The 14,403-nt window shown below is 39.3% G+C and overlaps 1 protein-coding gene across 2 annotated transcripts; it reads left to right on the forward strand.

Moving 5' to 3' along the window:
* Positions 1 to 225: 225 nt before the first annotated feature.
* Positions 226 to 10,307, forward strand: eva1ab (eva-1 homolog A, regulator of programmed cell death b). 2 transcript variants are annotated; one of them, XM_075471617.1, is made up of 5 exons: positions 226 to 775; positions 4,766 to 4,848; positions 6,549 to 6,760; positions 7,191 to 7,553; positions 8,474 to 10,307. In XM_075471617.1, the coding sequence occupies exons 3-5, from the start codon at positions 6,658 to 6,660 to the stop codon at positions 8,584 to 8,586; spliced, it is 579 nt and encodes a 192-aa protein (XP_075327732.1). In that variant the 5' UTR covers positions 226 to 775; positions 4,766 to 4,848; positions 6,549 to 6,657; the 3' UTR covers positions 8,587 to 10,307. The 2 variants fall into 2 exon arrangements, with proteins under 2 accessions (XP_075327732.1, XP_075327741.1); XM_075471626.1 differs by lacking the exon at positions 4,766 to 4,848.
* Positions 10,308 to 14,403: the final 4,096 nt, after the last annotated feature.

The following is a 14,403-nucleotide window of genomic DNA, read 5'->3' on the forward strand; positions in this document are numbered from 1 at the left end:
GGCAAATCGTCATGTTGGCTTGTATGTTTTCACTATTACACATGAAATATTATAAATGTATTTGCAAATGGCATTCTGAATACTTTCCTATCACAGACTCCCCTCTCTGTCTCCCTCCCAGTCTCTCCCTCTCCTCCCTCTGCGTAAAGAGACTGAGAGCAAGCAAGAGAGAGCAGCGAGTCTACATGTGCAACTATGTGTTGTTAGTGTGAGTGAGAGAAAGAAGGGGATGCAGACGTTTGGCAGAGGGGGAGGAGGACGATTCAGTGGACCTGTCGGGGTCTTTCATGTCACATTTCTGCCCTCGGGAGCTGACCCTGTACTTTCTGACTGGAGAATAACCTGGAAAAACTAAAACGGAAATGGGAGAACTGCCCTTTGGAAAACAGTCGAAGCAACGCACCTCCTCCTGCAGCTGCTGCTTCTGTATAAAGGACAGAAGAAGTGAAATGGAGAAGGGAGAGTGACAGACGTTTTTAATTTGTATCTACATAAAACAGCGAAGAGGAGGCGGAGGCTTATGTGCCAATGTGACAGCCGTGGGGAGACAGAAGAGATTTACACATCTAATTGTACAGTAAGAGCTTGTTTGGTTTTCTTTGAGCAAAAAGCAAAGAGCACAGAGGAGAGGAAAGGGGAGGAGAGTTCAGATCACAGAGATTAGACTACAGAGTAGTAAAAAGAAGTCCAGAGCAAAAATAAGAGGTGGAAGCAGAGGAGAAGGGAGGAAAGAGGAGTAAAAGGACTCCAGATGGGATCTTGGCATTGATGAACTGTGAGTATAAACATTCTTTTTTTTTTTTTGTATGTGGCGGTAACTTCACATGATGCTACTACAGCTGATCCTAATGATGTTGATGCTGTTTCTCTCATTGCTGGGTTACTTCTCCTCTACATTTCACTCTCCTCTCAACTATCCTTACTTTCTCCTGCATTCATTTAGCTAATCTTATTAGATTTTTTTCTTATTGTACGAGCACGTACTCGGCTCTCTTTAGGCCATGATCGTAGCCGTGCAGCAGGAGGGGAAAAGGACGCTGTCACATCAGATTAGCATTAGAGGTCACACAGAGGGAGAAATATGCTTTAAGTGTGATGAGCTCGATGTAAAGGATATGTGTGAGGGCGGGCGTGTGTGTATGTGTGCGTGCTGGAGTAAAGTGTGAGCCAAGCCTACACAGCCCATAGACGTAGAAACTATATAGTTTCCATAGCCACATGGGAAAAAAAAAAACAAAGAGCCATTGTGCAGCATGAGAATTCGGTCACAGACACAGAGCAAAAAAGTGAGAGGAAGATCAGTGACAATGACAAAGACGGAAGGATGGAAAAGAATGTCACACTGACTGTTTCATCTAGTGTTCGGCAAAAATAAGACAGGACTGTAACACAATAGATGATACTATTTGCACCAAAAATTCTTGCATTTTAACATTACTTTTTGCTTTAGTTTCATCAAAAAAAAAATACAGAATTATTGCAGTAAAGACAAATTGTGTATACATATATATAGGTATGGAAAATATTTGTTTTCTTCCCAATGATAAAGAAGACACCACTCTCGAGCCCACACACAGCAGTTTAGCATAATAAGTCCTCCAACTAAAATGGTCATATATGTTATTTGCTCATACTACTGTAAGATACCGCCCCAATAAGCAACAGAAGGGACTTGTGACTCATTGAGTGTTTCCACATCAAAGCAGATGTCGTTCTCAAGTCTTTGGTTTAAGTCCTCATATGGAGGAAGGAGGGGTGGTTGGATGCAGACGCTAAAAGCTGCGCCTTCAATCATAGGTCTTTGTGGGAGGCGAGACCAAGACCAACATACCAGTATGTTCTATCAATGACACAACAACGCGTTACTAAAACGTCTGTGTCGCTTCCTGGTTTGGTTTAGGCAATGATGTTACTTGGTTAGGGTTAGAAAACAATCATGAAAACAAATTCATTCTCTGTTCAACGTGACTCTCATGTTCATGGAGGCCATTTTGCAGGCTGCCTTGATTACATGTAAACACAACACATTACGATGAAATGTCACTTTCTGGTTGGATTTAGGAAATAATATCGCTTGGTTAGATTTATAGAAAAATTAGGGATTTGGCTAAAATACATTATTTTTACAACGCAATTATTCTTTGAATGCAGGACGTGTAGGCATCGGGGAGGTATGCCCATATCATGTGCCATAAACTTTTAGGTAGGCGGCACGTGTCAAAGTAACATCCATGCAAAGGCTAGGATTGTGTTTTCCCAGCTGAACATTGCATTGTAACAAAGTGAACAGTGTTACTCACTTTAACTGTAAGCGGTTTATAGGTGTACACCGAAAACATCCTGGAAACTGCTCATTCACGAGTATCTCAACTCCATTTCATCAAATATTTGAAAATGTGAAGCAACCAGATGTCTAAGAAGATAGCTTGGAAGCTTCGGCTTTGACGGAATCTTTTCATGATAACACTGAGTGATCAAATTTAAGCGATAGATAGATAGATAGATAGATAGATAGATAGATAGATAGATAGATAGATAGATAGATAGATATGTCTCACAGTCATGACATAACTCTGATGTTCAGCTGCCTGATATCAACTATATATCAACTGATCTGATACTGATGTCCATCTGTTCTTTGCATATACACCAATGTTAAGTGAGTGCAAAAATCGAAGTCAGTTTTTATCCTTAAAGGGATAGTTCGCCTCATGAAGCTGTATGACATCCCATATTAGCAATATCATTTATGAACATTTTCTTACTCCCCGCTGCGTCCTGTGAGCCGAGTTCCAGCTGAGTTTTGGCGTTGACGAAGGTAGTCCGGCTAGTTGGCTGGGGCTTAAAAAATAAAGCGTCTTGCTTCTCAAAACAATATGCGTTCAAAAGAGTAAGACATTTGCATCACAAAATCGTTCACCAAAAAAAGTCAGACCTCACAATCGCTTGGCGCTATTTCTCTCTACCTTCATATCAATGCGTTCAGCCACCTAGCGATAGCCGCGCCTGTTACGGTGTTTACTGCTCGGTCTGCACTTCGGTCTGCACAGTTTACACAGCCCGTAGTGATACGAAGGGAGAGAGAAATAGCGTCAAGCGATTGTGAGGTCTGACTTTTTCTGATGAACGATTTTGTGACGCAAATGTATTACTCTTTTGAACACATATTGTTTTGAGAAGCAAAACGCTTTATTTTTTAAGCCCCAGCCAACTAGCCGGACTACCTTCGTCAACGCCAAAACGAGGCTGGAACTCGGCTCACAGGACGCAGCGGGGAGTAAGTCAATGTTTATAAATGATATTGCTAATATGGGATGTCATACAGCTTCATGTCAAAAGAGGCGAACTATCCCTTTAAAGACATGTAGTCTGATTTATGAAATGCTTCATTAGAAATTGACCTTTTAATATCTTTAAATATTTCATGTCGCTATCTGTTTTGTTACATAGGCGAGAAAGCTGTAGAGCAGAAGAGAGAGGGGCAGTCGCCTCCTGCGGCATTTACAGGCAGTGTCACAAAATGAGAGGTTGCGTTGTGTTTTTTTGTTTTTTTTTGCTGCTTCCTTTTGCACTTGTCGTGATGACATTATTACATTGTTTTCTGACAGTTTGGTTAGTTTGGTTTACAATGTGCTTTACCTTGTACTACACTGCAGGTAAACAGTGCTGCACTTCTGCATTTTTACAGCTGAAAATATCCTCAAAAATTAGGCCAGTTTGATCCTCTCTTAGAGCATCATCCATTTTTCATATGTTGGAGTTCTGCCCGGTCTGTACAGCTTCACATTGAAACAATATAGCATTTCGGCATCTTTATTTCGACACAGATTTAGACTTCAATGTTTAACGACAGCTGTTGTGTTTTTAAAGATTTGTGATAGATTGCTCTGTCTTCACACAGTCATCTGGCTTGTTTGCAATTATCAATAAAGGGTCATAATGGGGCAGAAGCTGAGTGGAAACATATTAGCTTGTAATGTGAAGTGTTTGAAGTTGTCAACACATTTGTGAAATTAAAAGAAGTGCCTGTGTCCTTTTAACCTGCAGCACCATTCCGTATGTAATGGGATTAACGCTCACAACCCCGAGCCATGATTTTTTTTCATTAAGAGATTCAACATTATGAAAGTCTCTGAGGGAATTTTCAATATTGCGAAACTCTACATGAAGCTTTGCAAACTTTGTGTCAATTAGAGAGTAGAGCTGTAGGAGCCATTTAGATATAAAATGTAACTTGTGCAGTTAGTTTGACAATTATGGAGGTAAGAAAATAAAAGTAACTTAGAAAACAGATTTAAAGAAAATCTTTGTCAGTGCTTACAGAGGACTATTAATGTTTGCAGGATCTGTGTTTATGAGCTGATAAATAGACTCATAAAACACTGCAACAACCGTAATAGTTGCTGATTAACATGATCATTTTGGAGATGATGCATTATCACACTTAAAATTGAATACATATCACGCAAAGCCTTATATTAGATAGATGATAAAGATTTTGAGGCTTTTAACAAAATAAATGTTACATGGCAAATTAATGAATTAGAAGATTAATGTAATTGTGACAAAGTGGTTGATTGTCTGTAAAAATTTATTGCATAAAGTCTCAGCGTTTTTATCATCAACACTCAGGATAAAACTTGCTAAACTTCTCCCCCTCAGACGTAAATTGCATGTAAAGGCTTCATCGTCCATAGTCTATATACATGATTGCATAAAACTGTTTAATTGGGTTACTGTGTGTAATTTGTGCCATTTTGTGCAGGGACAAAGACAACAACGACCTGGCAGCAAGCAAAGCAATCTGGGCAAATATATACTAAGGGACTAATGACAAATAAGCAACAGGTGAGAGGCAATCAGCAGCATGGACCAGGTGTGACTGAAGGCCAAATTAAAACTAACAGGAATTACAGACCAAGATCTACAGAATGAAACAGAAAGTCAAGCATATTCCAATAAGAACATGAAACAACTTCACAAAACCAAGAGCTAGAAGAATACCAAGACAAAACTGAACAAAACTAGCAGATTTATTTATTCGTTACTTGACTTTACAGATGGGACTTAGAAAATAACACTGGTTACTCAATCCACATTTAATATGTATACTTCACCTTACCAAAGTTGACATCTTAACCCACAGATACATTTACAATGCTGTGTGCTCAAAGCCAAAACAATAAAAGCATTTTCAGAGGTACTTTAGTTGCAGAGCGCCATGTGTGGGCAACGCTGAAGTGGGACCATGTGAGTCGAAACTGTTCCGGAGCCAGTGACAGGGCGCACTCCAAGTTGGCTGTCAGAATGTGTTGACAGAGTTGTTTAAGTATTTAAACATGACCTTTCCCTTTCACCCTGTGTCTTCTTTTTTTATGTTTGGATTATTTATTTATTTATCTTTTTGACAGTGAGATCCGACGTGACAAAATATAATCCAAAAAAGTCTGTTAGCAGAAACAACCGCTCATTTGTTCTTACTGCACACAATCCACGTCTTCATAAAGCAAAAAAATGTATAAACCACCCAACAGATCATGGGAAAGAGAAAGGAATGTCAGCTTCAGTTTTGTAAACAGCGCTGTCTTTGCAGTGGAGAGTGTGTTCACTCTCAGGTTGCACAGATTACCAGTAAAAACATTTCCTGCTTTAGCTAATCTGTGCGGTAGGTTTCCTTTCAGTACACCGCAGGGGTTTTATCCTCAGTCTGAGATTTGGGACGTTCGTGCATTATGACACTGTCGCTGTGTGAGCACTGAGCGACACCTGCCCTGTAGCACATGCACTACACAGAGGTCAAGTATGTGCTGGTGGATGCGTGATGAATGCATTGCCAGCATGACTTCACAGAGGTCAGGATAAAAAAAAATGGGACAGGGCTTGTCAAAAGGGCTTAGACTACATAGAGAAAAACAATAGAATAGAAATAATTATGGTCTAAAATACTTTTATGGTCCCAAATGATATGTTGTTCCATCAGCTGCCTAAACAACAAATATTGCAGAGCAAATGCTTTATGATTTTTGTTTTCTAACCCCTCGGTTCTTCTGAGGCATTGTTGTTTTTCTTAAAAACCCTGGAGGAAACCAGCTCGTAATGATGGTGAAAATTGGGCGATAGGAATAAAGATTGATGGGTAAGGTATCATACTTTCCAAAGTACTCTATGATTAACTCCCAAGTTTTTCAAATGACACTTTAATCACAGTTTGTTTCCATAAATCATATGTTCAAGTTGTAAATAAATGGAAAAACCAGTGATGTATCTCCTTAATGGCACCCTCAAACATAAAGTAGAATGCAGTGAGCACAGTCTGTTCTCATACATAACGCTGACTATGGGAGCTGAAGAAATAGCCTGTGGATAAGATTTCAGAAATAAAAAAATGACAGGCATGGCTGCAGGCCCAATCTAAATCAAACAAACAAAGGTGCTTATTTTGCTTAAATGCATCATTTCACAAGGATGATATTTTAGAAACACTTTTTAACTTGTGATTCTTCCTCACACTTTTCCTTTCTGCCTCTTGTTGCTCGCCTTTCTCACAGTGTCCTTCTGTCCTTCCACCTCCACCACAAATTCCTTCAATCCAGAGGAGTGATGAGGATCTGATCTGCCCTCTACAGAAGAATATACCAATCTGAACTCTCTGAAATCATGAGCACTCCAACCACAGGAATCCCAGCCATGGAGGTGAAAATGGTCTCTCAGGAGATGGCGTTACTTAGCAACATACTGGCAGTCTACACCTTTATTGCGGGTACGATAAGAAGACTTGTCATGTGTGAAAGTGTGTGATCAGGCTGTAAAATACTACTTTTTTTTTTCTGAGAAACACCGAAGGCCACACATTATATTTAAGATACAGATTCTGTATTCTGCATATTTGGACCACAAAGCTGCAAATTTACCAAGTGGATTCTGAAAATAGTGAAAGTTTAACAGGTAATTGTCAGCTTAGAGGTTGAAACTCAGGTAATTAGGGTCATATAGAGATCAGAGGGTGGAAGTGTGGTGGACTTGTTGATAGATGAGGAATGCCAGAGTCTGAAACAATAATACATACAAAAAGCTGAGTAAAGGAAGAAGTACGTGCAGAGATGGAAGCTGAAGACACTGAAGCTGTTAGCAGCTTTTAAATATACTTATCATTCTGGAAAAGTCTGAATTATTTGTCAATTCCTTCACAGACCAACCCGAGAGGACAGCTCTGGTGTTTCTCGGCGGAGTGTGTGTTGGTCTTCTGGTCACACTATGCGCCATCGTCTTCCAAATACACTGTCGAGCAGACTGCCACTCTGGGAACAGTAATGACCTTCACAATCGCCACAGGATCAGACATCATCACCATCTCCACCGCAGCTGTGTCCACCATCAGGCCGGCAACAGTAACCCTGAAAACGCCGCTGCTGTTGTTGTAACCTCTGGAGGGACGGGGCCCACCGGGGACAGCGAATCAGAGGACTGGGATGACACTTCTGACATGTCGGCACGGAGACGCAGGCGCTTCGAGAGAGCTCTGCTGCATGCCACCATGTTCACATCAACTGAGGGTATCTCTCACACATAAACACAGGATGTACTGTGACACTTTCAAGATGATATACTGGTGTTAGTACAACCTTAATTCCAAAAAGTTGTGACACTGAGTAAAATGTAGATAAAAACAATGTAATACAGTGTAATTGTTTGCAAACCTCATGAACAAATATATATGTATTCACAATGGAACACAGAAAACTTATCGAAAGTTGAAAGTCAGACATTTTTCACAAAGAAATATGGGCTAATCTTGAATTTGATGGCAGCAATACATCTCAAAAAGTTTAACTAGGTTAAATGGCAGCAGGTAAGAAACATGACTGAGCCTAAAAAGAGCAACTTAGAGGCAGAGGTTCACCAACGTGCTCATCTTTTTTCTCTCTGAGTATAGATGGGCAGGGGTTCAGCAATCTGCAAAAGCTACATCTATAAAACTGTGGAACAATTTCAGAACAATGTTCCTCAATGTAAAAGTGGAAAGACTTTGAATATTCAATCATCTACAATACAAAATATCATCAAAAGATTCAGACAACCTGGAGACATCTCCGTGGACAAGGGACACAGCTGAAAATCAATATCACCGTATAATATGCTTCCATTCTACATTTTGATTATGTCCTCAGATACTGTCATGATAGCCAAGAAAAACTGGCAGAGAAAAGATCTGAATACTGCAGAAAAACTTTTTTAAATTTTAGAGTGATTTTTCATTTAAGGTTTGGAACTAATCTATTTACCGGGTTATGGTTACACACACACACTTAAATTTCCCACGAGATAAATAAAGTATCCATCTATCACACACATGCACCTATTTTATTAATAAATAAAGTACACATTTTAAGATTTTAAGCAAAGTCTTGAGGGTTTGGGAATACATGGTTTGGGAAGAGATTGTTTCAGACTTTCTGTGTGTTTGTGTCTTCAGAGCTTGACCGGGCCCAGCGGCTAGAAGAGCGTGAACGTATCCTCCGAGAGATCTGGATGAATGGACAACCAGACGTCAGTACGGTCACTCAAAGCCTCAACAGTTACTACTGATGCAAAAGTAAACAGAAGGACAGACCGACAGAGAGACAGACTGACGGAAAAGAGGATGACATAAAGATGCATTGGCAGACAGATGATGACAGGCGAACAAACTGCAGCTATGAGCTCGTTGGGATGATATATTGACAGCTTGCACCAAAGAGACTCTTATCAAACTTAAAGTATTGCCCCATGTAGCATCCCCACTGCTTGGAAAAGGGCAGCACGTGAGCTGTAATAGCTCATTCCTCCAGTTCGGGATGACGTTGGCATGTTTGGAGAGAAAAAGAAGAAGAAGAAGTGAGAAGACAAAGGGATCTACAGAGCACTGTTTACCAACATCGCTGTCATCTGCGGCAGATATTTCATAGATTATTTTATATGTAACTACTGTCATGAAGTGAGTGGTATGTTCTAACTTTTCACTGGTGCTTTTTGAAACACAGGCGGCGGAGCAAGAGGTATTACATTTCATGAGTGTAAATTTAAAATGACATGACACTGTGTTGTTGCACTTTTGACATCGTTGCCTGTTATAATGACCTGTGGGGTTCCCCAGGGGTCAATCCTGGGACCCGTATTGTTCAATCTGTACATGCTTCCATTAGGCCAGCTAATACGCAGCTATAATGTGTCCTACCACAATTATGCAGATGACACTCAGATCTACGTGTCACTGACGGCAGGAGAACACGGGCCTGTAGATACACTGTGTCGCTGCATCGAACAGATCAGTGTGTGGATGCAAAACAATTTCCTCCAGCTAAACTCAGACAAAACTGAAATCATTGTCTGTGGCCCACAGAAACAAAGAGAAAGTGTTATCAGTCACCTTGAGACTCTCTCTCTAAAACCTAACTGTCAAGTTAGAAATCTCGGGGTAATATTGGACTCAGACCTGAACTTTCACAGCCACATTAAATCTGTAACATCAGCAGCTTTTTACCATCTAAAAAACATTGCCAGAATCAAAGGACTAGTGTCTAAACCAGACTTAGAGAGACTGATCCATGCGTTTGTCTCCAGCAGGTTAGACGACTGTAACGGCCTACTCACTGGGCTCTCTAAACGGGCTATAAGACAGCTGCAGTACATCCAGAACGCTGCTGCTCGAGTCCTGACTAGAACCAGGAAATACGACCATATTAGTCCAGTGCTCAGGTCTCTGCACTGGCTTCCTGTCGCTCAGAGAATAGACTTTAAAACAGCTCTGCTCGGGTACAAGTCTCTTCATGGTCAAGCGCCAAAGTACATCTCTGACATGTTAGAGCCATATGAACCAACTCGGGCTCTGAGAACCTCAGGGAGGGGTCTCCTGCTGGTGCCCAGAGTCAGGACTAAACAAGGTGAGGCTGCGTTTCAGTTTTATGCCTCTAAAATCTGGAACAGTCTTCCAGAAGATGTGAGACAGGCCTCAACTCTGACAATGTTTAAATCCAGGCTGAAAACAGTTCTGTTTAGCTGTGCATATGACACCTGAAAGTATTTTATCTGCACTCTTCACTTTTTAATTAATTAATGATTATTTTAATGGGTTTTAAATTTCTTTCTTTTTTCATTTCTTTCTTTTATTTTTTTATTCCTTTTTAATGGTTTTATTGCCTTCTTGTGATTTTATGTAGCTGTAAAGCACTTTGAATTGCCCTGTGTATGAATTGTGCTCTATAAATAAAATTGCCTTGCCTTGCCTTGCCTATAATTACAAGGTGAGTACTGGAGATTATTTGTTCAATTAAATATGTTACAAAGTAAAATGGAGAAAGACTATTTTAAAATGTGGTTTCTAGAGAGGATCATTTACACTCCATGCAAAGGTGGAGGTGTGTATAACGGTGCTTTTACTGCTACAATTATGAATTACTTATGACAATAATTGCATAGAGATGAAAGCAGGATACAAAGAGCGTCATGATGAGCCTACCGGCTGTGGAGAACAGCAGCTCACCGACTGTATGTTTTGTAGCACATCAGAACAATCCTCATGCTTGAGAAGTGAGAAGATTATGCTCCATCTCAGTTTGTTCATATATGTCAGTGAGAGTTAATAAGTAAGTTAATAAACTTTAATTCCAGGGTTTTATGGAAACTTTTCACATATTGTTCTGTAAATGCCCATTTTTTATAACCTCTGATTAGTGTTTCACATTTTCTTAACACCATTAAACACCTCAAAGTTGCACTTGAATCTCCTCCTCTGTAATGCAGTTAAGTCACTTTGTTCTGCCGTTCGTCCATAGCGTGATCTACTAAATGTGTGAGTGAGGACACAAAGAAGAGCAGGTGGGGGTGGCTATAACTCAGAGGAGGCAGAATGGTTGTCTTGCGGTCATAAAGTCGTAAACTTGTTTCTTGGACAATATGATGATCCTCATATTGCCCCCAAATATGTTTTTTTTTTTGTTAGTTATGAGTCCATTTGGGTGTAAATATTTGCTAAATTATCAAAAGAAATGTAAATGATCCAAAACAGCCGTACCCACAGTCAGGAGAATGAAACAAAAATCCATCTTGGTTTTTACAATTTAGTTTTAATTGGCAAAATGAGTGCAAAATGAATGCATATTTTATGTGAGTGTCAGTAACTCCATCTGGTGTCCATAAAGTGCCTCTGCATGCATCCTTAGCTTGTTCCAGGACACCTTTCACTTCTCATTACATGCGTACAAGTAAAAAAGGATGAAATATAAATAACGAGTAAAAAGGAAAATAGCCTACAGAGAGTGAAGAAAATACTAACAATTACTTAAACTTAGGTACACAATCTATTAATGGATTAAACACAAAATAATTTGCATAGCAAACAAAAACATCAACGGTAATGTAAGGATTAATACTGTGGGGAACTGGTGAGTGATCTGAGCTGAGAACACAAATACTGTGGTAAGACAAAACTACAGACTAATATAAAACAAAAGCAAGAGTTTCAAAGGGAAAACCATGAGGGGGACTGTAGGTAAAAAGGCAAATCAACAATAGACTAATACAAACAGAGAATTACTCCTAAATTAAATAGACTCAAAATGATCAGAACACAAAATAAAAAAAACTATGCAATGATTAAAACAGAGAAAAGACTTGTAAGAAAAAGAAAAACCATGAATCATGACAGAAATGCTCTGCTTCAGGGGGAAGAAAATGTCCCCATTCCCCCACAATGTCCTGAAATAGAACAACAAAAAATATTGAGATTTTTCATTTAAGAAAAAAATCAAATAAAATTGTTGGATGCTTGTAGGAATCGCCCTAATTGTGGTGTTTCAAAGTTACATTTAAAGGCTGATCTCAGTAAAAATCTGTCACATGTAGACAGAGGCAGTCGACAGAAGTAGATAGATGGGGAAGGTAGACATGAATGCAGTTTTAAAATTTGTGAAATATACATTTGTTTTCCATAAATATTCATCTTATGAAATATCTGAGACACCAAAACTCTTCATCCTGCCAGCAACAGTTTGTAACTCCCCGAGAACCTTACATTCCTGCTTAAAACCGATGAAAAGGTGTCGTTAAGTTGTTGGTTTTTTACTGATCAAAACTATACAGATGTTTTTTTGCCACATGGGAATCACACTTATACACAAATGTCTTCTTGGTTCTACTTTTCTTGGAGTAGAACAGTGTTGTTTCTCTGTGCGACAAGTTCTGTGAACTGAAATCAGATATTTCATGTAACATAACATGTATTCCTCAAAATGACATCTGTACTAAAATCAAACAAAACAAAGACTCAAAGATGAAAAAACAATGCAGTAAAAATAAAGGAAAACGCCCCCTCTAAGCACACAACACTATAAGTTCTCATCCTCTCAGTGGACATTTGACACTCTTGTTAGTCTGAGCTGACATCACTTAGGAAAAATCTTTTTATGAAACTGAAAAAAAACCTCTCGCAACCTGTGATGTTCTCACAAGCAGCATTCATGGCCTCATGCTGAAAGCAGCTCTTTTAATCAGCCTAAGAAATGTCAGGAACTCTGTACATACTACATGTGGATGTCATATGAATGGAAAACACTCGTGAAGCATGTCTGACGGCTTCTGACAACTGAATGAATCAAATGGTGAAAGGTTGTTGTGAAGGTTGTGTGAGTATAACAGTTTGAATGAGAATCGACACATTTGTTTTGATCAGCAGAACAATTGAGTTCTGCACGACAAAGAAAGCATTCAGAGATTCTGCTGTTTATCTTAACAGCCCATGTGTACATAAAGACATGAAGGAATAGGACAAAGACAACAGAGAGGAGGATGGGAAAAAGCAGCGGCGGCTGTGAGCGACGGTAAAAGGATTTTTTTTGTTTACAACCTTTTTTCATTTGATTTCATTTCATTCAGACTTTCCACGGGATATTGGTTTTGATGGTGGTGGAGTACGTTAAAGTACAAAAATGAGCACACTTCGACAGTTCATGTCATACTGTGAAACTATCATCTTATAATCTGGCAAAAAAAAGGATGGAATCACTGCTCACAGAGGAGGGGGTCATTTCATTCAACAGCTGAACATTCTGGCTTTGTAAAATATACCTAAAATGAAATTGCTGCGATCAATATAAAATGTGTTTCTAGATCAAGTATAGGAAGGAATTACGGAATCATGGACCCCCCCAAAAAGAAGGTATTTACCACTATGTTGAATCTCCTCTGGCTTTTGTGACAGCTTGAATTCTTTGAGGACTTAAAGAATGATGCTAATGAAAAACAATCATTTTCATTAATCGGGCTCCGAACCTTCTAGTGGCAGCAGACAGATCAGCTTTGCAGGGTGAACTCTTATTACGGACCATTGTTTTTCAAATTTCCACCACAAATGACTGGTTTGAGATCTCTGCTGTTTGCTAGCCATGTCACTGAGTTGATGTGTTTCTCCTGAAGAAGGATTTAACGGTGTTTGATTCGGAGAAACACACATAACCATCATCAGAGATCATCGAACCGCCTTTCAGTCATGACTACCATCTTCCCAGGTTCATTACCTGACATCAGCCCCACCAAACAATCATCAGGGATTGTGGAAGTTTGTTTTCTTCAGGCAGTTGTCTTTATGTGTTTCATTGGGCCTGCACCAAACAGAGGTTCCAGCATCATCTCCTTGTTAAATGAAGATTGAAGATTCATCACCGAATATCACTTTCATCCAATCATCTACAGTCCATGCCTGCTTCTCTTTAGCCTACCATGACCTTGTTTTCATCTGTTTAGGCGTTAGTGATGGTTTGTGTTTGGATTGTCAGCTTGGAAAGCATCTTTTATTCTAATACATCTATTTTTTTTCTATATGGTGTGGCCTGTTTTTGCTTCATTTCTCTAAGTGTTACAACTCTCCCCAGCATGTGTTGTAACAAAGGAACACCATGTATTTGACATCAAAACACAAGATCTGCGATATTTGTGCAGGGTCTTAAATAGATGTAACTTGTAGAAAACAAATGTGGGTATTTTAGATAAAAGTATGAGAATTATAGTTAAAAAATTCGCTGAGTTACAGGTGCTGAAGCAAAGGGTGTTACAACCACACCTGGTCTCCCCTACACTTTGACTACATAAAACGGCTTATTTAGTTAATCTTATCTATTTTTGTTTTAACTTGTATTTGTTTTTCTTATGTATCTTTGTGTTTACCTGCCCTAGGTTGCAGATAATAATAGACAGTGGCTAAATCTGGCATTTATTGTCACATTAACGTAATTTTGAGGCGTGAGTGCACCTTTGCTCTCCCAGTATTAAGCAGTGGTGAATATCATTTAGAATATTGAGACATATTAAAAAAGGTTGAGACAATCGGAAAACATTTAAGGTCCAGCATGCTTCTCTGCCCGGTGCCTGCAT

The sequence above is a fragment of the Odontesthes bonariensis genome, chromosome 1 (genome assembly GCF_027942865.1).
Source record: "Odontesthes bonariensis isolate fOdoBon6 chromosome 1, fOdoBon6.hap1, whole genome shotgun sequence".
In the NCBI taxonomy this organism is placed as follows: Eukaryota; Metazoa; Chordata; class Actinopteri; order Atheriniformes; family Atherinopsidae; genus Odontesthes; species Odontesthes bonariensis.

Coding starts and splice junctions, on each gene's coding strand:
- eva1ab (XM_075471617.1), top strand. CDS start 6,658: ATGAGCACTCCAACCACAGGAATCCCAGCCATGGAGGTGAAAATGGTC. Junction 6,761..7,190: donor AGTCTACACCTTTATTGCGG/GTACGATAAGAA, acceptor ATTCCTTCACAG/ACCAACCCGAGAGGACAGCT. Junction 7,554..8,473: donor CATGTTCACATCAACTGAGG/GTATCTCTCACA, acceptor TTGTGTCTTCAG/AGCTTGACCGGGCCCAGCGG.